Consider the following 26934-nt stretch of genomic DNA (forward strand, 5'->3'; position numbering starts at 1 on the left):
AGCTCAGCTCTTTTAGTGCTCACATGCAGAGCAGCAGCAGCAGCAGCAGCTACAGACAGCTGGACTCACTCTCCTCCACTGGCACTACTTTTATCTCTCCCTCTCTTTTTTGATACCTCGGTTTCTCCCTTTTGTTTTTGTTTTTGTTGGTGATGAGTGAGTGTTACGTCTCCTGCTGGCTATGAGGAATTTCATGTGTCCGTAGGGTTTGGTTACTTTTTTCTTTTTCTTTTTTAAATATTTGGGGTGTAGTTTTTTTTTGTTGTTGTTCTTTGTCTTTTCTTTGTCGGACGTCGTAAAGGATTTAAACATGTCGAGGAGCGTGGAGGAGGTGAACAAGCTCACCGAAAGTACATACAAGGTGGGTGGGAAATACAACAGGTGCGACCACAACACGAGAGAAAAATACCTTTGTAGCTACGTCTTATGTCCACTATTGAAGCTGTTTCTCCCGCTGGACTTAACTTTACAGTGTCCTACAGTGACCACTGTTACCGGTTTAACATCCAACAGGTGTTTTTAATCAGCCTGATAGAGTTGGCGCAGGAATATAGCCTAACTTATGCTAATGTAGCATCTGTTTGAAAGAAGTGTCAGTACTGTTTATAATCCTTTTTCAGGGTCCACCCACTGAATTATAGGCTATAACCTGTTTTCTTTATTTACATTTGCATCACTGTAATATCAGGCAGCAGTGTGTAAACAGTTTAGTGCGGTTTACTTGGTGTTTAAAGGCTTTCTGAAAGCCACTAAATGGCTCCTAAATGAGTTTGGATCACTGGTTTTGAAGTGAAAATAGCCCCACCCTAGGAGTGCTATTTCCTCATTAAAGAGCTGCTCTGGTTGATCAGCATCATTTGAGCCCCTCTGTGGTGTAGCTACTCAGGCATCTGTGGTGCTATCCAGTAATTTACTTAAACTTATTTACTGAAGATAACTACTTCTTCTTTCTTTTTTTTCACAAGTGGTTCTAACCTACTGTATGAAATAGACTGCTTGGCTGAATGTGAGCCACCACACTGAGTAAATCCCTCTCAGAGTTACCACGCTGTACACTGAGCACTCCACAGGTGGGTCAGAAAGGGTGACTGTACAAAGAGGCTGAAGTGGGGGGAGAAAAAAAAAGGCTTAACGTTTCTCCTTTGAAGCCTTCAGGCTCTCTTGTGTAGTTGTTATCTGCTGGGCTGCTCTCGGGACAGCCCCCACAGCTCCTTGGTGTGATGAAATGCAGGAAAAAGACTCCTGGACTCAGGTTTAATAATTTAGCTGGCTGTGTGTGTTGTGTGGTAAGACTATACAGCAAACCTCTCCAGCCCTGCAACTATAATCACCCCGGGGCTCCAAGATCACTGTATGTGAACATGACTGGAGCACAGAAATAGGGTGGGGTTGTGTTTTGTTTGTTGCCTAGTGAATTAAGTTGTGTGTGGTTTAATTAGAAAAATACAAGGTGTCATGTCTTATGAATACTGTTATCAGAGTGACAGTATCTGAACCTACGTGTCACATAATGCTCCAGTCAGCCACTCCTGATACACTCCTATTTGTCAGATTCTATCTTAAGGTTGTAGACTGAGTTTTATTCATTTTCTGCATTCAGGGCTTGGTTGTGAACCTGAAGCTAAACCTTTATCCTACCATAGCCATCACTAACGACCATAATATGGAGACAGATTTGCAGTGTAATTTACATGATTACAGACATAAGTGCTCAGCTTATTGATGATTATGGATGGTAGTTTTTCTCTGATATTGATTAAGGAGGGTTAAGAATGAAGAGCCCACTAATGCTGGTATTAATTCATCTAAAATCCTCCAATAATAAAATATCTTATTGCCGTATGTCTTCATTGTCTTGTTAGTTTTGCATCCTCTCATTCTTTGGTTATTCCAACTTCTTCTTTTTCCTTCCTTGTTAGTATTTCATGCAGCCTGTCTGTCAGTCTAAGCTGCTGTTAATAATTAGTCAACAGGGTCCAATGGAAAATGTGTCACCCATATTTCCCACATTCAATTCAAACCAATTTAAAATGAATAAATAAACAGATTCACATTGTAACAAACTGACTCACCTCTTTTGTCTTCACCCACCCAGAGTGTGATGGACCAGTTCAACCCAGGACTGAGGAACCTGGTCAACCTTGGCAAGAACTATGAGAAATCAGTAGCTGGTGAGTATTTTTACTGCATTAGTAAACATACATAGTTCCCAGTCCACTTTTTTTTTTTTTTTTTTAATGAATGCCTGGACTGTGTTTTTGGTCTAGGTGCACCAGGTCAAATACCTTTTTATAAGAACATTGTGTGTGTCAAGTGGTGTCAACAGGTGTTAGGGAGTCTATTTTATTTAACCAAACCATTATGACAAACATTAATGATAATTTTATCATTTTCCCAGCAATGATCCTGGCGGGAAATTTGTATTTTGATGCAATGTCTAAGATTGGGGAGAATGCCGCAGTGTCTCCTGTCTCCAGAGAACTAGGTAAGTTTCCATGTTGCCCTCTCCTCTGGCTCTCTTCTGGGATAAACTTGGGGAGATCTGCAGACTGTGGAGATGGGTCCTTCTCTCCTGAAATAGTTGTTTATCTGCCTTGGGTCTCAGGGGAATGTGTTATTTTGTTGCCAGAAGTTCTTAAGACCATGCAAATTTAGCAGTATTAGCTGAATAGTACATGATGTTCATCAGACCAAGCTTTCCTTAAGTTCCAACTGCGAAAAAAGGGGCCACCTCTTTCTCTCCAGCCTCAATTTGTCCTCAGATATCCACTGGACAATCCATGCAAAGCCTTGAACTTAATTTACTGAATCAAATCCCAGATGTTAACTATTGCAGCTGTGGTACTGCCGTTGCACCTGTTCTTTTACTGAACAAGGTAAAGAGGAGGAAGTAAATGTGTGTGTACAAATCAAATCTTCTCCTTGTTGTTGAGATACACAACTCGATGAGCAATGTAGTGGCAGTTATACTTTGATAAATGGCAGCATGGTGCTTGTGATGGATGTGCTACTGTGTGTGTAGGTGTGTGTGTTTGCGTGCACGGCAAGCGTAGAAATACATTGTGACAAAACAGTTTGTTTGAGTGTTTGTTTGGAGCCAACTCCCCAGGCTTCAGCTCCCAGAAGCTCATTTGCAGTCCAAAGATGTCTGGCATCCTAAGTCGTTGTCACTAGTGGCACACTTTGATTTAACCACTGTACGTCTCTCAACTCCCCTGCTGATGCACTGCAAAACTGCTAATTAAATTCAACAGCACAATGGGAAGTGCCACCTGGTGTTGTATAGGTGACGATCTCCTGGCACACTCCAAGTGATCCTCCACACCAAAAATGAAACGTCTTCCCCTCATGCAGACTTGAAAGGTACGGGTAAAAAAAAAGAAAGATAATTTTCTCTATGAGGACGACCTGTGGATGGTTAACTGGGGTTTATGTTGGCAACAGCGGATTATATTGGCAAGACTCACAAGATTTTATTCTGCTAAACAGTATGAGTCTCATCTTTCTCCTCGAATGTATAAGCTGGCAGCAGCTGACAGCTGTCTGTAACAGCAGGCTGTCAAATATCTACAGATGGTGGGAAACAACCCAAAATGTTGATTTTTCATCACTGTTTAGTTTGTGGATGTGACTTTATTTGAAGCCAGTTTGTGATCTTCATTCACACATTGTAGATGAGTATTTTATTATATGTACAAACATTGTCATATGGCAGCAGTGGGTTGTAAAATATTTTAGTTGTTTAGATGATCCTTTGAAAATCAAACCTCCGTTTCATGACGCAGAGCTGTCTATTTTAGGAGTTATAAAGGATTCACAGTGTTGAATATTTACTAAAAATACCCAAATGTCTAAACAGGATGCAGATCAATTTGAAACGATTTTTCAGCTGGATCGAATGTCCATGTGCATCCAACAATTGCTGCTGTAATCAGAGTTGCAGACAGTAAATCATGTCCTCTTGTGGCAAGAACTGCTCGGGGTATGCTTCCTGTAATAGGAAGTGAAGAGGAAATGAGGGGAGGGACACAAACAAACTGCTGATTATTATCAGTGTTGATTTCGGTAATTAAAAATTGCATTTTTACCCAATTACACCTGTTTCAATTTCCATGATGAGCCCAGATGAATAACCATTAGAAAACTAAAGGTAGAACCAAATAAGTCCAAGGATAACACAGACATTCCATTAGCATTACAAAACGGTTTTATGTCGAGTGAAGTCATGATGTACTGGCTGAGTCACATTCACCCTGACCTGTGGATACACTCCAGTCCCCACTAATCCCTGTACGGGAGAGAGACACAGAGACAGAGAGAGAGAGAGACGCTCTGGTCTCATGACAGATCAGTTTAGTCTGAGTCATTATGAGGGATTATGTAGAACAGGGGGTGATTAAATGCACATTGCAAACTGTCATCTCGTCTCACCAGGCCCATAACCCTAAATGCATTATAAGCGATATATCTGCACTGCACATCCCGATTTAACCGAGTCAGGACGTCCACCTTGCGACACAAGGTGCTGTGATCAAGTCTGAGCACCTCGCCTCTTCTGCTGCTGGTGGACGTAGTGGATCTGCCCTGTCAGAAACCTGAGCTTCAGTGACGCGTAGCCAGCCAGAAACCAGATACTCTTGAGAGGCACTGGAGGACTGGTGCACCTCATTCCTCCTACCTACTTCCTTTAATTCTTTTAGTCTCCCACTTCCTCCTCCTCCACCACCTCGGCCAGAGTTCAGATGTCAACAGCTCTTTCATTCAGGCACTCGGGTATCGTACTTGTTCCGTTTTTTGGTCAAACAAAGAACAAGGATTAAGATGTGAAGGACCAGGATGACACACACCTAGTTTAGACCTTGCTGAATTTAGTCTTTTTATCTTCAAACTGTGTTTGAGGTGAAACTAAACCTCACTGATGCTGGAAAATATGTTGTTGATTTTTTAAGGGAACGTTGATAAGGGCTGCACATTGTTTCCAAAAAAAAGTATTAACCAGCCTGTGAGCATGTGAGCATTTTGTTGTCTGCAGGGAATTTAATCTCTCCCAGTTTTGTCCTTTCGCAGCAGAGAGGGCTTTATAGACGCTTCACAGACACAAGCAAACACACAGAAACACACAGGCATTCGCTGTCCTTTGATGGTCCTGGCCCCTTCAAATGGCATCAGGCTGACTTTACATAATCCAAGCATGTTTGCATGGTGTGTCAGGTGGCTCTCGCTGATGCCAAGATTATTTTGCCGACAGTCAAAAACAGTGGAAGAGCTGTGGGCCGCTTTGCATGCTAGCAGCAAGATGTTGTTTTCAAAATCAGCTCAAAGGAGGGAGTTTTTTTTTTCTTTCCGTCTTTCTATTTTTTGCAGACATTCACTTCTGTTTATTTCACTCTCAGACTATAGGGTATGTTTCATTTCTCTCTGCTTGTTCTACTTTATATCTGCCTCATGAAAGCCACATATCAGGAGAATAGAGCTTGATGATGTTTTTTTAATTTTAATATCGTATTCTGTGCAATCAAGCGATCATTGTTCAAAGAATGTATTTATAACAAGGCTGAGTATCTACCTCTCCTCAAACACAAAAACAAAAATGAGCATGGCAGATCTGCACAATGTGATTAGGTGAGAAAAGAACATTAACTCTCCTTTAGAATGATCAAACAGACCATATACTTGTTTGATGTTTGATATGGACAATCATCTGTGTCTTTTATATACTCATTTTGTCATTCTCGGCAGTCTCTCTGCAAGAGATACTAGACCTGCAATGCATAACTGAAAAATAATTTCAAGTCAGCTGTCAAAACATCTTGTGTTTGTGTCTTCTGTTCACCACTTGGCACAGCCCAACTCTCCAGAGGCAAAGACAAACTGATTTAAATCACCAAAGTGTGGGACAAACGTCACATACTGACACTGATATAAGAAAACTGAACTATATACTGTAGAACAATGAGTACAGCACCTACAGTCTAAGCTGTATCAAAAAGGCACCATAACATTGACAGCTTGGTACAATTTCTGAGTAGGTTTCTGCTGATTTGATGGACAGTTTTGCATTAGGCCCCTTAAGCTTGCTGCATTGTCAGATGCTGTCTTTTATATTTGAGCTGTTACATTGTAAATGTAAAACTGTTCCACAGAGATCACAGTCCCCAGCCTTGACTCCAGCCTGTCTTTATTCTGTGGCTTTATTTCACTCTGGTTTTGTTAGCTAATGGCGCTGCTCACATCATGACACGCTTTTGCCCTCACACCTTGCTCATTGAGCACACCTGTTGCTCAGCAACGTTTTGCACAGATTGTGTCAACAATAAACAAATGAGTGAACCGAGGGAAGGTGACTGTTAAGTCCTGTCTTCCTGGATTACTGTAACTAAGACACCTAAATGCAGTCCGTCACATGACGCATTTGCATTGATTTCGTTATTCAAAAAGTGACGTGTTGATGACTCATAACTACAAGTAAACCAGTCTGTCAGGTGTTCGACTTTCCTCACCTGCTGTTGTTCAGATTACATAATTCTTATTGTAACATAAAGTCAGATGTATCCGCCGTTCAGTATGAGGCAGTTAGCCTTGTCAGTCAAGCTACTGTTGTACTTTTAACTCTTTACTCCCTATCCTTTGGTGTCATGAGGTGGACACCAACATACCTTTTCTAACCTTTTCCCCCTCTCACGTTCTCATTTTCTCTCTCAGATATTTCAGTCTCTTGTCTCTATATCCAACATGTTTCATCCCATCTCTTCAATACCTCAGTACCTTTTTCTGCCTCACCATGGACCACCTTAACACATCTGTTCTTCTCCTCCTCCTTCTTCTTTTTCTGCTCCCCTCTCCTTCCATCTTATCTCAGGCTTTGCTCCCCTCGCAGTCAAGTGTCTGCTACACTTTCAAAGGACAGATTTACTGGGATGATCTGTTGGCATTTATCTTCTGAGCTGTTTGAACTGCGCTGAGTGACAGAACCAGTATGCCATAAGGGGAGGTGGAGCAGTCTGGGTGTGGAAGTGGAGCAGGGAAGGGCAGTGTTTACATACTGATGAATGTACAGGGGACAATGATGCATGGGACAGGCAGCCTATTGAACATCTGTCAGGGATTTGTGCAGTAAATTTGTACACGTCAGAGGGTTGTTGAGTAAGGGAATTGGGATTGTTTTTTCCACAGTATTCACCACCACTGATGACATGTGTTGATTTATTGAATTTGTGTAGATAATGACTGTCAAGGCACAAATACTGCATCTTTACAAAACCCTTCTGTGGGGTTTGCGTAGATGACTCCTTTGTTACATTATTGGTCCACGGCATTTCCATGATATAAAAAAGATAAAAAAATTGAAAAGTCCGCACACCAACAAAAGCTCCAGAGCAATAATTTATTATCACCCAAGGGGGGAGTGACGTTTCGGGCCACAGCATTTACTGTACAAACATAGAAAGATTGAAGAGCACCTCCTGTCTGTGGTGGTCCAAAGTCTTACATTTTCTAACAGACAAACCAGCTGTTCTGAAGAAGTCCCAACGTATCTCAACAGTGGAAAATCGCTTTTAAAAAGTCACAAGGTTAGGTCAGTTGTAACACCCACGGTACAGCTGTACTTGTTTGCAACTGGAGAATGTTTTGTGTTGTGGCCTAAATTTACTGTACATGGAAAACAAATACCCATGGGAGAAGTTTGCCGTGGAAAAATGTTATAACATGTGGTCTCAAGTTTCCATTCTGACAATTTGCATATCTGAGATAGGAATAACAATACATTGTGAAAACTGTACTCAGAATTAATAATTTTTTGAACAACCAGAAATTGAAGCTGCTGTAGTTTTACACTTTTTAACTATAATAAACTGACTCCTCATCAATGCTAAGATATTTTATCAGTCACTGGTCCACACACAAAAGTTGTTCCTCCATGTCTAGCAGTCATTTGAGAGCTGAAGCAGCCCGTCATGCAGCGTCATGCAATTAGTCACATGGAAAAGACAAGTAATATCTTTATAGTGGGTCATATGATGAAATTTGTGTATTTATGAATTGTATTTTATATTATTTGTTGTGTGTGTTGTAATGAGAAACAACATGACAACCAAAGTACTGTGACTTCAAGCATGATTATGATTTTTTGTGTAATTTTTTAAGAGTGCAATGTTGTTTAGTAGGCAGGTCAATTGGAAATTTAATTATAATTTTCCAAATAATGGTTGTAGTCCATAATCCTAATTTGATTGCTATGTGGCCAGCATGCAAAGACAGAAGGTTATAGTTTGTGGCTGGCTTCCACCTGAGCTCTTTTTGATTAGCTGAACAGCGAGTGGTCCAGTTATTCAGTTCCTGGCACAGGAGTCTTTTTTTTTTTTTTTTCTATCTCAGTGATGGAAAATAATTTGTAAATTTGTAACATGATCTTTAGCCAGTGACATTTGATGGTTTTGATGTTGCAAATGACGGACGTCATCTCAAACAATACATTCTTACAAGTTTGTGTTTATACATTGTAGCACTCATTGTTGTCGTTTACAGCTCACAGTGTTGGCCAATATCTTCAGATAGTGTCATCATTGCTATTCAGCAGAGACTGGAAGGAAAAAGGCAACAATTGGATTACGCTGACCTGTGCTGCACCAGTCATTAACCTGAACATTGTTTCTCTTCTTCCTCCTCCTCCTTGTCTCTGTGTGGCAGGTGTAGTGCTGATGGAAATCTCAGAGGTCCACAAGAAGGTTCATCTCGAGCTGGAAGAACATGTGAGTGCTTGATACATTTTTGCACTTGTGTATAAAAATTCCCATGTAACATAATTGCTGTGTAATAGTGCTGCCTCACCCAAATGCACCTCAGATACTCAGACTCTCTGAACCTGTTGCTCAGTATATTTCCAGGCAACTGAAAGTGAATCCTCAAGTCACCACAGCACCACTTAGTGACACACACAGTCAGCCAGTGGCTCACACTTTCGCCTCCGCCCACCTTTAATATACTACCTCTCCTCCTCCCCTCATCTACATGAAATACAAGGGAGTTGGAGGAGGAGGGGAAATAACAGGTTTGGGCTGTAGGAACATGAGTGTGTTTTCTTGCTGAGAACAGTGGGCAAGCCTCAACACGTCCTGAGAAAACACCAGCTGGAGCTGTTGCAGTTTAGGGCATAAACAAAATACAGTCTGATTTAGGCTAATCGAATGTAATGCCACTGTAGGAGTGCAAATTGTTAGTATTTATAGTATTATATTTATAGAATTATATCATATGTTTAAATGGATGCATTAATTAGCCTACATAATCTATGAAGCGTAGAAAGATGGAACAAATGCTCAGTGGAAGCTCACAGAATATCATCTTCCAGTTATTTATCTAGTTCAAATAAAAGTTAAGGAGAGCGGTTTGGTGTGTAATGAGCTGAAATATCTCACATTAAAGAACCTGGAGGACACGAATGTTTGCTCAAATCAGCTACTTGATCACCGACTGTTGTTGATTTGTTTTTTCTGTCCACCCACTGATTAATTAATTGAATATTTGTGCTGTCCCAGATACCTACAGTAATTAGGATTCACAACTAAACAAGCATAAAAAAGGGTCTGGCTGGATACTATCTCCTCATCTGAAACCCCCTTAATTGGTTTCAGTGGTTGAGAACAAGCTATGTAACAGTGATCCTGTGTCTAGACTCAGAGCCTCAGAGCCTAAAGTTTGCTCTTTTGCAAGATGTCAATCCTCTTTTTTTGCAAGAGCAGAGCACCTGCTTCTGTCCATTGTGTGCCTCTCAAGATTTAAAGATTTACCTTCTGAGTATATCACTATGTTTTTGGATTTTTTTTTTTTTTTAGATTACATGGTAGCCTTGAGGGTTTGTGCTAAAAATGTTGTGCTTGGAGGACAAATAAAGGCCAGATTTTGAAAATAACCTGTTAAAGTTGAACTTTAGGGCAGGAAAGTTGCGAGGCGCTCCTCTGAGACATTGTTGCTAACAGCATCAGTGGGTGTGCTGACTTGTTAATGGACTCCGGTTGGTGAGTCACAGCATCAGTTGGGGGCAGAGAAAATAATGGAAGAAAACCTTTTGTTGAGGGTGTGTGTTGAGTGCACAGCAAGGTCTCCGTGGTTGTCCGTGTGTGTTCAATAATGGGGTCTACCAGATCACTGATCTGCTCCATGTGGGTGCAGATGCCGTAACAAGGCTGCGTTGATGGGAGCGCTGCGACACCCTCACACTAATGAGAGAAAGCTGGAGCGAAAGGGAGAAATCGAAAGATGTCTGTTGGAATTCCCACGCTTTGTTTCTGACTCATTCATAAGCGCAACCTTGGACTTGGCTATCACCCCCGCACACACGTACCAATCCACTCCAAATGATTATTCCTCCTCATTTCTCTATTTGAAACTTGTAGTGTTTTCCCTGTGACAAACCAGAGCGCTCCATCCTCCTCTCAAGTTTCTAATCATGGCTGTGTGCTCTCTCCCTCTCCTCTGTCCTGTCCCTCCTCCTGACCTGAAGTTTAAGAGGTTTCACAGGGAGATAGTGATCGAGTTGGAGAAAAAGACCGAAATGGATGTCAAATACATGACAGTGAGTTGTGTATGTGTATGTGTATGTGTATGTGTATGTGTTTTCTTATAGTTTTTCTTCTCACCATCGGTTTGTTGTCTACCTAACAACATGTATGTTTATTAGCAGAAATAGCTCTAAGCAACATTTCAGATGCAAAAACTTAATAATTGTAAACACAAACAGAATGAGTATGGATGAGAATCTGATTTTAATTTAGTGCTGCATTTACAGGAGTGAATTAAAATCCTAAAAAAATTGTTGGTGCAGCATAACAGACAAAAAATGGTTCATTATCCAGCAGAAAAACCACCCAAAGCTGTACCACTCACATTCATAGGAAACAGTGAACATTAATCTGTGATGCATTACAAATGCAAATGTCCTCACGTAGGTAGCAGGGAACATTTTTGTTTTATTTAATTCATTATCATGGTAAGATTTATATAGTCCATTCTCAAATCTGCATTGTTGCAATTGGAACGCATGATCAATGAGTAGTAGATTACTTTTCAGAAATTAATCCATAGTCAGTCATTGTGAAAGTGCAAGTCTTGATTTTCAGGATTCACATATACTGTATCTCTCTTCTGCTTCAGGCCACATTTAAGAGGTATCAGCTAGAGCACAAGATGAAGCAGGACTCTGTGGAGAGGTCCCAATCAGACCTGAAGAAGCTGAGGAGAAAGAGCCAAGGCAAGAATGCCAACAAGTACGAGAGCAAGGAGAACGAGGTGAGATGACACTCCTACAGACACATGACACATACATGGCTGCTCTATCCTTGACACGCACTCAAACACACACACACATACGCACACATACACAGGCATGTTCACATGTCTACAGACATGATTACACAGACACCTGAGACGCACCATGTCAAAGCCAGTGTAACTTTAGTTGGGGACGATGCGTGAGGTGTCTGGTGATCTGTTTGTTATTAGATTCTTTTTGCCCATCCTCGAATACAACAACTTCCTTCACTGCCACTTGTGCTTCAGCAGCAAACAAACAAATAATGAGGATTGCTTTAAGTGAAGAGTTGCATTTATAGCTCCAAAAAGTAAGTATTAATCCATCTGGACCTCTGAGACAAGATTGTTTAATGTTGAACTTCAGCTGCAGCTTTAATATTCCACTCTAGTTTTATATCTAAGCTTGGTTAGTTATGCGTGTCTGGTTCCTTAGCAGTACTGCATTGTTTTGAACTTAATGTTTGTTTTGCTGTCTATGCTGTATATTAAAACCTACCATGGCCCTGAGGCACTAAGAAGAAATCTTTTGCCCATATCATACATGGTCCATTTTGAAAAAACAGGTAACTAATTATGACAAAGTTTCCACAAGTGGTTTCACTAAGTGTGCACAATTAATAAGTATAAGTCAGTACAGCCAGTTTAAGTTGGTATTTTATGCTGCCACCACCCCAGCAGTGATTCTGCTGCAGATGAGTTTGATCTCAAAGCTGAGACCCTGAGAGCACAGCAGCCTGAAATCTTGCATAACCTGCCCACTATCGATCCAGTCAGGCAGCCTGCTCGCCTGGGTGTGCGTTTATGTTTGTGTGTGTCTGTGGATGTCCAAGGTTTTGTGTATTCTGCCAGCAAAGTCAACCCTACCCTGGCCTGGCAGAGGGAATGGATCCACTGACACAAAAACACACAAAAGTGAGGGAGATGAATACACCTAAAAAGGATTTACACACTTGCAAATGATAGCCAAATATAGTTTTCTACTACCTCAAATTATGTAAAGCTATGGAAGATTACATGATAATGGAAAATGGCACTGTTCTCAATGTGTTTGCCTGTTAACCTGAATCACATTATTATATAAAGTCATGATAGAGCAACTGAGGAGCCATGAAACGGAGGCATCTTTTAATAACAAGCCTTGAACAAAATATGGTTACATAAAAATGCCTTTCCCAGTGGCCTTTCAGAATTGATAGATTTCCTTCCTCTTCTGTCCTACCTCTGACTTTTCGTTCTGTCACATCTTCACCTTCACCTCCACCTGGTTCAACTCCCCTGTTACCTCTTTTCTTGTCACCTTTGTCGTCCCTCAGCTTCCCACTAAGCCATGACTTGGGAGTATTCGTTCACTGCTTTGCTCACTTATCTGATTTAAGGCCATGTCTTAGGATTTAGATACCCAGCAGACACAGAGATACGCCGGCGAACAGACAGACAGGGTGTCAGGGCTTAGAGGCAGGATCTTACAGCAGCAGATGATTCACCAGACACCAAAGAGACTTCAAAGCCAGGGAACGATCTGTCAGAAAGTAGAGACAAGATTAAAAACAGAAAAAATAAATAAAAAAGAAAGTGGAGAGGCTGCCACAGCTGTCAAACAATTGATTAAAAGACTCTCCAAAAAAGTGAGCCCAAGTTTTTCTCTCTATAATCAAGAAGAACAGAGATTAGCAACGATTAAGATATGTATCAGTGGTCCTGCGTGTCAAAGAGGGCAGTGTGGGTTTTTTTTTCCTTTTACTATCTCTGTTTCCACACCTCCCTCTCTGTCTTACCTATAGTTCTTGGATAAACATGTTATCCATAGCAACAGGCTCACTGCGATGTTGACAGATTAAGATGTGATTAAGAGGGTTTGCGTGTTTGTGTGTGCATTCACGCTCCTTTAATGATATTCAGTTCAAATTATCTTTACTTGCATGAAATACAACAGTAATTTTTGCCAATTCAAAAACAGAAGACTAGATAAAAGGAACTGGAGTACTTTAAATGCATGTGATATATTCTGTTAATAATTTCAAGGCCAGTAATGAAATTATAATAAACCCGTAGAACATCTCAATTCGCTAAATGAATGCAAATGATGAATACAAATTTGGAAATCTAGTTCATGGTGATAATCAGTTGTTATGTTGGAAACACATTAAGCAGATTGTGTGGCTCACACCCTTTCTTCTACAAGACAAAGACTTGAGAAAAGGTTTTTGCATTTTCAATTACATTTGTTTCTTTTATAATAAAACCCAGAGAAATTGATAGATTTAATATGAAGATTTTCCATAATCTGTGCAGTGCCCAAATAAGTGTAGTTTTGACATAACTGGGAAAATATCATTCACCACATATTTTTTACTGCACATTGGTAACTGTTATACAGTATGTGTCATCATACGACAGTCCTTTTGAAGTGCTTCATACAAGTCTGGACCACAAAGCGGGGGTATACTTAAGATGTGTTACGTTATGTCTGTTATTTTGGGGGGCATTTAGCTTTTTTATTTGGAGAGGTCAGTGGAGAGAGACAAGATAGTTAGCCTATCCTTGGACTGAGCCTGCATGTTACACACTCTACCAGACAACGTTTTGTTCTTTATGGATACTTATTATTTTGAAGTTGATAATGCTGCAGTAAAGCTTTTACGAGGGTGAAATTATTGGTTGTCCCAGGCAAATGCAAACAGGAAAAGAAATGTAGGGGGAGTAAATGGGTGTTATTGTAGCTAGAGTTCAAGTTCAAGTTCTGCTATTTCATGTACAAAACTTTTGTGCACAATGTGTATATTTGCTTGAGAAATTTGCATCTGCTTGCTTGTTTGTTGACATGTAGCCCCAGGTGAGTTCATGAGAGGACTTCCTGGCATTAGACAGACATGCAGACAGGCAGAGAGACAGACGCTCATTTGGTCTGGCAGACCAACGGTAATGTTTGGACAAGGATGATATCACTCTACTGAGGGTTACTTAGCACTTGTCACTAAATACACACGGGCAATCGGGCATGCACAGTTTATGTTTCTAGTACTTCTCACCATGAAGAAAAATTATGAACTAGCCCTTGTCAGATTTCCATGCCTGGAATATCAAATAATATTACCTTCATATATTCCTAAAATCCCCTGAATTATTTGTTGATCTGAGTAATTTGTCATTCTGTCTGACTGTTTTATAGAAAAAGTTCAACAGCATTGTTATCTCTGCGAGTTGCGAGGGCATGTTTACTCCAAAGGAACAGTTAATAAATATAATACAACAATATAAATATAATATCAAACAATGGTTTGATTAAGTAATTGAATGTCAATTAGGAATTTTAATAATCTCTTTTGTTTTTTACACACTGATGGTTGAATTTATTAACCTTAACACTACAATACAAGATGGCTGACATATTTCCATGGTATGTTTCCATATTTCCCCCATGTTGTGGACACACAGCTGACGCAGTACTGTAGATGAGAAGCAGACATTTTACACATACATGAATTTTACCCACCACAGACTCCTGGTAGATAAAATCTTCTCTTATCAAATGAGGACAGTTGTAGGAGCTGAATGAAGAGGGTGTGTGCCATTGTATTAACAGCCGGTGTTCCGGCTACTTCCAGTAGGGGCGACATATTGATCTCACATGAAGCTTTAAAGACCCCCTCCCGTGAAAATCGTGTTTTTCGTGCTTTTCACATGTTCCTGTGGCATTTTTCTTGTGTTAGAGGACATATCAGCAGAAAAAAAAGTGCAAAATTGCATTTCTGAGTTTTTCTGCCTTCAAACTGCTGTGAACCAATGGCAGACGCAAACTGGCAGTTTCAGGGAGACTGGAGCTGACGTGTCACAGCTCCAGGGGAGGGCACTAGTGCTACAAGCTCCCGCCCCGCTCTGCATCTGGCTCAGAGGTGAAAGGCTTGGCAGCTCGGTGTAGCTGTCAAGGTATAACAGGTATAGCTCACCTGGTAGAGCAGCTTGCACCGTGAGTAAGGACTATGTTCCAGTCTGGGATCAAATCCCATTGTGGAGCTTTACGCGAAACGCGCTGAATCTGTAATTGTACAATGTCCAGCTGTCAACAAGCCGGGGGGTGGGGTGCGAGGAGGTGGCTGGGTGGGTGCAGAGCAGCGCAGTCTCCGCCCACCCTCCAGAGGTGCATTGCTAATGTGCATTGCTAATGAGCTGGTTTTAAAATGACCAAAAAGGGTCGCGGGAGGGGAACTTTAACAAGGAATCAGGGGAAAAGGACAATGTTACATGAAGTCATCTTTTTCTTCTAAATGTGAGGCATACACCCTCGTTTTGAGGAAATGACATGTATTGTGTGAACAGTTAGTTTCATTACAAAATCAGCTCTTTATTGCTACAAAAAAAACTGGTAACATACACTGAAACTGCAGTAGTGAGGTGCTAATGAATAACAAACACTATATTATTGTGTAACAGCTTTTTTCAGAGTTTAGATCACTCATATTAATTAATACAGTAACAAAACTGGACCAGAGATAAAATAAGCTTCAAAAGAAAAGATAGATTCCAAAAAGGATCATAGCTGAAGATTACCTGTGATGTGAAGTGAAGTCAATGTTTGCAGTCACTTTCATGTACATGGACGCACACGCCTGAGATCTTTTCAGAAGGCTTCTGCCCTTACATAATCCCAGGCTGTCAGTGTAGATAAGGCCGACGCTCTGTGTGACTGCTGCGCTCTGTCCCTCTCGTCCTGTTGCTCTGTCCTTTCACTAAACACCAATTGCAACCTAGTCTGTCAATACAGTGAACTCTTATAGTACCTGTTCTCCTGTGAGACAGAGATTAGGGTATTCAGAAAGGAACCCTGCTCCTTTCATATCATTTACCCTTGTTGGATTTGTATAAGGGTTGGCAGTGAAAGGGCCTTGATGGCTGCTGTGAACCATGTGCACAGGAAGATAAGATAACATGATGATCTATTTAAGATGGATTAATAGCCTTTCATTTTACAAACCACCGTCAAAATTGGCAGGATTTATTTCCTTTTGCGCCTATGCGTAGACTTGCATGCATGTGTGAAGTATTGTATTGGAAAGATTTAAATTACCTATGTTTGTACACGTGTGTGTGTGTGTGTGTGTGTGTGTATGTTTCAGTGCCTGGAAACACTGACGAATCGCCAGACGGACATGCAGTTGTTCATCGCAGACGGCTGTAAGGAGGCTCTGCTGGAGGAGAAGAGACGCTTCTGTTTTCTGGTGGACAAACACTGTATGTTGTCCTACCAGGTCTCCTCCTTCCATGACAAGGTACAAGACACGAACAGACGGCGGGACTTGCTCTCCCTTGACAAAACACTTGTTGTCTCATTATTTCACCATTATTTTGGACTTTTCTGACCTCAAACATCACATTGCTGGGTACAGAATAAATTTTTCACAGTAAAAAGTCTGATCAAAATGCCAGCCAAAAAAAAAAAATCCAAAACCCACCATCATGCATCATGTTACCATAGCAATGAAAATGTGTGTACTGTTCCGACTGATTACTCATTTTTTTTCTTTTAATATCTTTTCTTCTGGTCATGCCTGCTGGCCAGGCTAAAGACATGCTGATGGCAAAGCTGAGCAGCTGGCAGGACCAGTGCAACGATGCCACCAACATGCCGGAGAGCGTCATGACGATGATTGAGGGACTGCGAGCGCCAGTCTCCATCACACCGATGCCCTCTCCCGCCCTGTCACAGCGCAGCTTGGTACGATGAGAGGGATGAGGGATGAAGTAAAAGTGTTTTGTTTCATGATGCATTTTTGCACAAATTGTCTCCAGAACAACACGTGATAGAAACCTTACTAACTTGTATGTATGTTTGCATATTGATCACAAGTTAATTCTTTGGAGTGTGGCAATATCAGTACTTCATACAATTAAGATAAATATGCCCAAACAGAATATATTTAATCATGTCTAACTCAAGTGATGATAATGCATGGATGAATGACATTTGTTTGAATGGCTTCTGTTCACATCTTACATCTAGGCTGCTACTGCTGTCACCAGTTTGATGTTGTGACAGACATGTGCTTTGATGTGTTCAAATCTCAAAGTATCCACATCTGCCATCACAATAATGTCACATTTAATGTTCCTGTGACAGAATGTGGCTCCTCCGGCTCCGCCTCTGAAACCTCAGACCAGCCCTCTAGCTAACATGTTCACCCAGGAGGACAGTACCACTAGTGTAACCACCACAACCAAAAGCAAAGGTACAATGAGTATGACACTTCCTGGCTGCCTTTGTTCTTCTCTTAATTGTGACTGACTACAACAGTAGCATCTGCTTCACTTGGGTCTAGATTCATAACGGATAAAGTGGTTGTACCAAATTCATTTTTTTAAATAAATGATTGTTTCCTCCCACTATGACTCTTTATCCTTATCCTTATTCCTTCCAGATCATGGGAGCAGTGAGGAGAGCAGTCTCCCCAGGTCTGTGTCCGTCGCGACGGGCCTCAACAATATTGTGAAGAAGCCACGTGTGCGCACCATCTTCCCCCACAATGCAGGAAATAACAGCACGTTGCTCAGCTTTGACGAGGGAGATGTCATCATTCTGCTCATCCCTGACGAGAAAGACGGGTGGATGTACGGCGAAATGGAGAAGAGTGGAAAGTGAGTCCAACCACACATCAGAAACACATAGACCGAGGGCTATAATCACACAAATATGGACGACTAAGTATGTGCACAGAAAGATGATTTATAAGTGCGATACAAACACAGATAAGGTATAAACCCTAGCCATCTCATATGTCTTTGAATATTAACAACACTCTGTCCCATCTTACATGCACATTTGCCATAATCACCACCTGTCTCATCATCTGTTTGTATAAAAATGCCTGTCATGGTCCTCCGTCCCGCTACCAGTCAGGTGATGAGCTGGACTGCTGCTTTGTCCTAACTGCCCAGATGGTCCATTTGCCTGATTGTGATGCTGGCCATGCGCTCACACTCACACAGCTCTAGGCTGGCCGAGTGCTGCCTGAGCTGGTACACTCACTGATAAGGAAATCAAAGTAAAGTATGGCCTGAGGGTGGGATGTTTGATAGCGGACTGGACTGAGGCAGAGAGAGCGTTTCAGAGCACCACCTGCTCTCCCACACAGACAGGCGCCAACCATTCTCCCCAGGTCTCTGATAGCTGACTTTTTAAACAGGGATTTGATCAGAAGCCCTTGGAAGTGTGTTTTTGAATTTTAATCATTCATCAGGTTTGATCTTTATCACTATCAAGGGAAATTACCTGGCAAACATATCCAACAAACTGATCAAGGGCAGGAAAGAATAATGTTTGAGTTGCTTTCAAAAGTGAGGCTGTCGCAAAGGAAAACTTTGGTCTTGCTGCTGCAAGCGGGGCGAGCTGAAATGCCTAAAGGCTTAAAAAGTGTACACCAACGTGTTTATCAGAACTGTGCATTTGACAAGATAGGCTCCGTGTCCCACAGGAGGTTGGCTTTGATGCATTTGGGTCTCTCGCCGGGTTTCTCCTTTTGTCTTATATCAGCTTTGATAGTGTATCCCAGCAACCAGCCTGGCAACAAACAGACAGACATCCCCACATAGGCTAGTATTGGGAGACTGAGGAATGAATGTCACCAAGTTACATCTAGAATTGAATCACAACGAGGAAAATATGCACTGGTTATAAAACACCACGGCAGCGTACCTGACTTGTAACTACACAAATTATCATCACGGTTTATTTTCCTACATGAAATTGTTCCCACCGTCTTATCATCCAAGCATTCCTCTTAGCGTTTTACTTTCCTGTCCAGGAGAAGGTCACAGCCCTGGCTACCAGCGTTAGTGAGCTGTCCTTGAGCAAGGTTTTTACTGATGTCAAGTTGGTTAAGTGAGCCAGTTCAGTGGCCAGCACTAACATTGGTCCTGGAAACAAGAGTGTGTTTTCAGCAGAAAACCCTTCCCTGAATAAATAAATCCCATTATGAATATGAGTGTGATTGAGTGAAGGGTATTTTTCAGGCTTTTTATCAGAGGCACAAAAAGGAAACGCCTGTTCCTCAGCCTAAATGTGCAAATATTAACATTAATCCACATGGAGGGAGAGGCTGACTGGATACACAGATTACAAACAATCTTGCACACTAACAGGACAATGACACACAGTCCTTGGTCTGAGCTTGTGATAACACATTGCTGTTGGTCTTTGTTCTCTAAATACTTAATTCTTGTGTAAATTCCTCTCGTGTTTGATGGAAAATAATCGAAATAACTTTTTTATTTTATTGTATTTTATCAGAACAAGGTTAGAAACAGTGCATCGCATTGTTATCACTGTGGTTTCAACTCGACTCATAATGAAGTCAGGTTTATGTATGTGTGTATGTGTGTGGGTAGGAACAATAGGCAACATGGTTTCTATTACCGAGGCCACTTGAAACCTCACAGGTCTCTAATGTCTTTTTGAGATTCATTCAAGTTCCAAACAAATGTTTAGTAATTGTGTGTCAGCTCCGCAGGTTTGCGATGAGACCTTGTCCACAAGACACAGATGCATTCAAGTCATTGATTCCCTCGCACCTTAGAAAAGATGCACAGTAATAAGGCTCCAACCAACAACCGACAAAAGGTGGTTAGGGAGAGAAAATCATTAAAAATAAAGAAAAAAATGTTTCCTTCTTATTTTTTTATTTTTTTATGATGGATTCCAGCTTTCAGTTACCATGGTTACCATAGGCATACATACAACAATAGCTCAGTAATATTTCAGCAATGCACCGTGTGGGAAAATGAAAGCATATCTTCTGCCATGTCTATCTTCACATTAAAAGATGGAGAAGCCACTGAATGGAGGAGTGAAAAGCTCTTCACCAATCATTAGGAGAGGTTTTCAGGTTCGTGCTCAGTGAGTAGAGAGCTGATAGGCCGGCTGGCAGGAGGGTATACCCCAATTATTATCACCCCTAACCTCTCCGCTCTCTTTCTCTGTGTCTTTCAGGAGGGGCTGGTTCCCTTCATCTTACTGCCTTGCACTCTCTGAGACACTTGTGAATAACAACAGGTAAGGAGACTCCCGAGTCCCACTAACACACACACACACACACACACACACACACCAGCAGGTTTCATGTTGCAGCCAGCTGTATTGTTGGCAGACTGTGTTTCCTCTAGTTACTCCTGTCAGAGTGATAACCTTTCTAATCCTATAGGGGACTCTCCAGTTCCTCAACCTTTGATTCCTATTGTGCTTAAGTCACATTCTGCTTTCAGTCTCCTCATCAAGCCGCATGAAACCCTTTGATTTTTGTTTTCTGACTGTGCGTGTCATGTGATGTGACATAATGAATTATAAGTGAAGGAGAAGAGAAAAAGGAAACCAGTTCCTCAAATGTTTTAATTATTCTTTGATCCTACAAATTGTATAGATTGTGTAACCGTCACGAATCTTTATAATCGAAATGAATCTAAAATTGGACTTTTCGCATGAGCCCAGCGAAATATCAGGAAACAGGATGTTGTGTGCTGATGAATAGATTTTGCTGCTGATGAGAGAGCGAAGAGAGAGAAAGTTCAGAGAGTCGACTCCAGGCTTTTCTTCAAAGAGACTAATCCCTGTCGGATTAATTTATTAGATCTTAATGTGCAGCACCTCCCACAGAGAGGCTGCCAGCCAACTGCTACCAGTCACGGAAACACAAACTTTCAACTATAACCAGCGCTGCGGGACACAACAACACATATACGCATCCTTTTGTCCTTATGAGGAAAACTCCACAGACCATATTTACCGGTAGTTTGTGTCTCATCTAATTATGATGCCTATAAACCCAACCTCAACTGTAAGATTAACCATAATTAACCTTAACCTCCTGTAATTAATTTGCTTAAGAGGCTTTTTTCTTCCGTTGATTTATTGTCCACTCCGCTTCAGCCTTTATCCTTTCTTTTACTTACTGTCTTTCTGTTTCTATCCAGTCTGCTCATCTCTCATCCCTCTTGTTTCTCCTTCTCCTCTTCAGTGTGTCTGTTGCACCATACCGCAGCAGGAGCGTGGTCAACCTGCACCATCAGGACACAGAGACAGACGAGGCGACCATGGTGCTCCCCCCGGCCGACTACTGCGACACCAAGCAGTACAACGCTGTCAAGAACAGCACCTCGTCCACCAGCTCCATCACTACAAATAACAACCACCATCACTCCCCCACGCCCTCCGCAGCGTCCTCCTCTTCGTCCGATCACAACACGGTCAGTCAGCGGGCTGGTACTTAGGTTTATGAGTACTAATCTGACATTTTCACAGTCAGTTCTGGAAAGAGTTTTAAGCCATTTGTCGGTCAATGGCTTAGGTCAGTTTAGTCCTTTAAAAAATGATTGTTCTAAGAAATGTAATCAGGCCAGAACAATTTGACTCACTGTCCTCTGCCAGACCTTTCTGCTGCACTGGCTCCGCTCTGCTGTGGTGCAGTGACAGGAGCAGCAATGTGAGGTTTCACCTGATACCTGCTGCAGCAAGGCTACTGTACTCTCAGCTGAGCAGCCTCACCTGATGAAAGTGCCTCCATGTGTGTGTGTGTTTCTGAATTACAAACACACCCACTGATAAACTCTCACTGATATGCATATAAAAGATCAGTCATTGAGATTCAGGGACCAATTTACTCTAATGTTTGCTACTGATACATTTACTATGGTGTGTTTTTAAAGCTGCTATGACAGACTGAGGAGAGCTCATATACTGCGTATTTTAATTCTCTACTTCCACAAACAAACTGGTTTCATTCTCTTTTCTAAATACTCGTGCATTAGTGCCATATTTCATAAAATAAGGTGGACATTTAGTTGGTCTTTAAGGTGGTAGATAGTGTTGTTAATGGAGACCTCTATGATACAGTAAAGGGTTAGGCTTAATTTACCCAAAGTGCAACAAGCACCTGTTGCTCCTTGAAAAAGCAGTTGGAACAGCCAGTTAGGTGGAAAGCTTCAATTTCATTAACTATTAATGCATGGATGTAGACCTAAGGGCGATGTCTGGGCCTTAATCCGTTAACCAGGGCAATGCCAGCTCTTCTTAAACAGCCTGCCTTGTTTTCCAAAGTTGCGGTCCCAGGACTCGTGCTCACCCTGTCGTAGTGGATGAAAACGCAGCCTGAGCAGGGCACAGCTGTAAAGAGGATGGCCTTTGTTACAATGATCCCTGGTGTACTGATAATAGGTCTCCTGGAGACTGTGCTCCGGTGAGAGGCAGAAACACTGGTACAGACATGAGAACAGTCTGGGTCAGGTTGGGACTGACACACACACACTCATATAGTGATGACTAAAGCTTTGTCATGTCCATCCTCATGTTAACACACCTTATTATATAACACATTACTTCAGCCATTGTCCATTACAACACAGCCTTTTCTTTACAAATGCTCTGCCATTTGAATACATGCAAAGCATCAGCCAAACTTGTGGTTTCCCTCTGCGAAAGCTTTTGGCTGCTCCCCTGCACTGGATTAATGCAAATGTGTTGCGGTCCGTCTGGGTCAAATGCACCTGCCCTGTCTGCACAACCATCTACACACTCTACTACATCACACTGATGCTGCTTTTCTGCACTTCATGTCTACTTTTGAGAACATTTATGGTATGTCCTTTGTATTCAGAGTGTGTAAACCACTCACTAACATTTACACATATATTTTTAGTGTGTGACCTCCTCTACAGCCCCTCCCCAGTCTAACAGTTACATCTCTGTTAATCATACCCAGCTACAAATGCAACCCTATCAAATCTTTACTCGTCCCTTACTGATGAAACATTTACGCAATACCATTGATTTTCATTCATTTCCAGAACAAACTCCTGCATTGTTACATAAACAAAACACACAGACACACAGCCTGTGTGGTTTTGCTGGTAGGTTGTGATGTTTGACCCAGATAGAGGTTCAGCAGCCAGATTGTAAAAGAAGATACTTTTCTCTCTTGCCTCTGCAGTATTTATTATTTACCACTCATTTGGCCCACAGCCAATCATAGACATACAGTAGTAGTGTCTCAATGTGTGTGTGTGTGTGTCCGCTTTCAGGCCTGTCAGTCTACATCCAGCTTACATCTCCCCACCACTAGCTCGACATTATGGTGGAATTCCACTCAGGTTGAACCTGATACCCACCTGGCCCTGTGTGTCGGCCGCTCACGTCCTTCATTCTTTCAGTTTCTCTCAACATTGTTTGTCTGTTTATCTCCACATCTGTACACTTGTCTCTGCATCTTCAATACATACCTGTCTCTCACTGACTTGCCTTCCTTTTTGGAGGTAAATAAGGGCCACTTGTGGGGTTGTTTATCCTCCGTTCACTTTTATGGACTCAAACAAACCCTTGCTTGAACTCTATACAAGAAACACACACACACACACACACACACACACACACACACAAACAGAGAGAGAGAGAGAGAGAGGGAGAGAGAGAGATCCCAGAATAGACTTGTGTGTGTGTGTGTGTGTGTGTGTGTGTGTGTGGGAAAAGTTCACAGTAGTCTGTAATATGCTGGTTTATGTTTAGCTCAGTGTATGAGTGGGCAGCTGGAGTTGTGCATTTGTGCGTGTATCTGTCTGTTAGTGATTAGCTGCAGCTTTCATGACTATTGTCACTCATTATATTGTGTGCTCCATCAGTGCATGTGCGTTTTAGGTGTAAGGAGTATGAGTAAAATGGAAAGTGTTTTTCTGTGCACTGAAAAGTGTGAGCGAGTGTTAAATAGAGGATGCAACAATTTGTTTTGTGCCGTGTATTGTTTTTTTTCTGTAGCAGGCCCTTCACCACTTTCCAAATAATGTATTGTCAGTCTGTTTTCAATGGTGCATGTTTGTCTAGAGAGCAAAAAGTAAGAGGAAGAGAAGGGGAGGAGGGGCAGAGGAGTGAAGAGGTGGGGTTTCCCTGGAATGCACTGTCACCATGAGAAAAAATGCACCCTCACTGGTTTGGTGCTTTGTGTGAAAGAAAAGATAAAGACTCAGGAATGAATGTATAAGAGGATGGAGAAAGGGAGAGAGAGGGGGGAAAGTGAGCAGGTGATCAGTGAGACAGTTGTTTTACATAGAAAGTTGTTGGAACAGACCTTGTTTTAAACTCGGCGTTGATTTGCTGTTGATGTAAGTTTATGAGAGGATAATCTATATATGAGAAACATGATTTGTATTCCAAACATCCAGAAGAGGAGGACAGATGTGAGCCTGTGAGTCTTGTGGGAAATGACAGTGGCCACAATGAATGGGATTTTGTCAAGGCTGCCACACTTAGACCACCACCATAAGTCTCTCTAGCCACTCCTGACCTCTTGTGGAGTCTTTGATGTACTGCAGGATAAAGGCTGCTTGCCATTTTACAACCAGGCTAGCGCCTGTTGCTAGGAAGATCAACAATTCATGTTTATTTGACATACATGCATCAGTTTACCATGGCCCTAATTCACTCATTTATTCCTGCCTGTATCATAAACGTGTCATAGAGTGTTTTACTGAAGCAGTTCTAAGTTCAGACATTGATAATAAAAACAAGTTGTGGGAATTTCCTGACCGTTTGAAGCTCAGATAAAGTTGGACAATAAATCTAGAGCACTACATAGTTTTGGACACAGTCCTTGTTTACATTTTTGTTGTGTTCCATGAGCCACAGCGTGTGTGTGTGTGTGTGTGTGTGTGTGTGTGTGTGTGTGTGTGTGTGTGTGTGTGTGTGTGTGTGTGTGTGTGTGTGTGTGTGTGTGTGTGTGTGTGTGTGTGTGTGTGTGTGTGTGTGTGTGTGTGTGTGTGTGTGTGTGTGTGTGTGTGTGTGTGTGTGTGTGTGTGTGTGTGTGTGTGTGTGTGTGTGTGTGTGTGCGGCTCCATGTGCTCAGTCTGTGTCCAACTTCCTTGTTTTTTCAGTTTTGCTGTCATAAAATATAATTTGTGAAGTGTACCCATGACAGGTGTTGGACCAATCACATGTCTTTCCATTGGATAGTAAGGATGCAAACTGGCTGTTCATGCTGCACACATCTATTTCAAACATAACTCTGCAAAGATGAGCAAAAACATCCAACTCTTTACATTTATGTGAAAATGAGGTTTGTGTGCAAAGTGGCAGTGGCACATGTGAATCCTGTGTCTGTGCTCAGACACAGAGACACTGGCGTCAGCTCATCAAAAGAAAACTTGATGGCGGTTTATTGTGGAACAGACTTGAAATTCCAGAAGGTCCAGATTCTTCACGCTGCCTCGTGATGTGACGCGTTACGCTGTCATTCCCACGCCTCTCGCCCTTCCATTCATCCAGTATGTCCAATCCCTCCACGGCCTTAAGTGTCGTGTGTGTTGCGTGATTATGCAAGTCAAACAGATGTAAAGGCACCAAACACGGCAGAAAAGCTGCTGGTTGAGGCTGTTGCATAGAGTCACAGCGAGCGTTGGCATGGTGACCACATGGTGATAGTGAATCTGTGTTTTTGCTCCACAGGCAGCCCAGTCGAATGGCGTCTCGAGACCTCCACCTGCTTACCTCGCGTAAGTCACTCACAAACATGAACACGGTGGTGATGTATGTGCTTTCCACTCGCTGACATGAACACTCATCTCTGCTGCGTTTCTTTTTTTTTTCTCCACAGGGGAGGGAACCCGTTCGCCACAGTCAGGCTACGTCCAACCGTTACCAATGACCGCTCCGCACCTGTTATCTGATCTGTCCACATCTCCACCCATCCTTCATTCCCATAACCCCACCCCCTCATCAGCCTTCCAGATTCTTCTCCCAAGGACGTGCGGCTCTGTCCTGCCTTCACCGTCCAGCAGCTTCTCCTGCTCTGAGTGAAATTACACAAATCTTGGCCAGCACTGAGGAAGACGATGCCATTTGAATCTGGGAACCCCTGACTGCTGCAAACTCTCGTATGGAAGTATTTTGGGACCAAGATATATTTAAAGTTATGTATTTTCTATGTCTATGTTTGTCCCTCTGTGTGTGGTGGTGATATTTAACTGACCACATTCTTACCTGCACTTGAGAGATAGATTAATAAAAAAAAAAAAATGGTCAAAGAAAATATTGGAATGTATTTATGCTGTTCAAGATTGCTTGTGCGTCATCAAAATAACTGCTGGAAATTGTTTCTGTTGCCATAGGACAGTAGAAGAAAGTACTGTAGGGGACCTCTGCATTTCACCTTCAGGTCCTCACGTGTGTAAGTCAGTGTTGATAATGAAATCATGTTGATCGTTTTAGTGATGAAAGAAAATTGCAAACATTGAGAGAGATGCACAAGTTATGATCCATAGGTCCCTCTTGTATATACATTTGTACAGATGCTATAAATATATGTCCTTTGCCATCTAACTTAACTTTTTGCAGAGCTAGATGATCATGGAGACGGGACTTTTGCCTTAACGACACATACACATCTACTGTAAAACCTTCCCTGAGTTTGTGGACATTGAGTTGTGAGCATCACCTCATCTTCACACACAGTGCAATCATTTCTGCTTTAATCATTTGAAGACCACAGCTTGTGCATTGTTTTGGTCTTTGGCCCACATTACACCATCAGTAGAATTTGTTGTATGAAAAATAAAGATTTTATTTCTTCAAGTTGTCGTTTAGTTTGTTGTGTTGTAAAG

General features: G+C 41.8%; 1 protein-coding gene across 3 annotated transcripts; it reads left to right on the forward strand.

Moving 5' to 3' along the window:
* baiap2l1b (BAR/IMD domain containing adaptor protein 2 like 1b) lies at positions 1-26905 on the forward strand. 3 transcript variants are annotated; one of them, XM_085784360.1, is made up of 14 exons: positions 1-361; positions 2096-2171; positions 2399-2485; positions 8689-8750; positions 10502-10573; positions 11152-11286; positions 16425-16577; positions 16868-17023; positions 17426-17534; positions 17724-17940; positions 20291-20353; positions 21312-21540; positions 25781-25827; positions 25929-26905. In XM_085784360.1, exons 1-14 carry the CDS (start codon positions 311-313, stop codon positions 25999-26001), a joined length of 1530 nt encoding a protein of 509 aa, XP_085640486.1. In that variant the 5' UTR covers positions 1-310; the 3' UTR covers positions 26002-26905. The 3 variants fall into 3 exon arrangements, with proteins under 3 accessions (XP_085640486.1, XP_085640487.1, XP_085640488.1); XM_085784361.1 differs by having other exon boundaries at positions 22-361; positions 25790-25827; positions 25929-26141; XM_085784362.1 differs by lacking the exon at positions 2399-2485 and having other exon boundaries at positions 144-361.
* Positions 26906-26934: the final 29 nt, after the last annotated feature.

Source organism: Trachurus japonicus, chromosome 8, assembly GCF_045865225.1.
Source record: "Trachurus japonicus isolate A0001 chromosome 8, Traja_1.0".
In the NCBI taxonomy this organism is placed as follows: Eukaryota; Metazoa; Chordata; class Actinopteri; order Carangiformes; family Carangidae; genus Trachurus; species Trachurus japonicus.

Excerpts from the sequence above, each read along its gene's own strand:
- baiap2l1b (XM_085784360.1), top strand. The coding sequence starts at position 311 with ATGTCGAGGAGCGTGGAGGAGGTGAACAAGCTCACCGAAAGTACATAC. Across the intron at positions 8,751-10,501 it reads ATCTCGAGCTGGAAGAACAT|TTTAAGAGGTTTCACAGGGA; the intron begins GTGAGTGCTTGA and ends CCTGACCTGAAG. Across the intron at positions 17,941-20,290 it reads GAAATGGAGAAGAGTGGAAA|GAGGGGCTGGTTCCCTTCAT; the intron begins GTGAGTCCAACC and ends TGTGTCTTTCAG.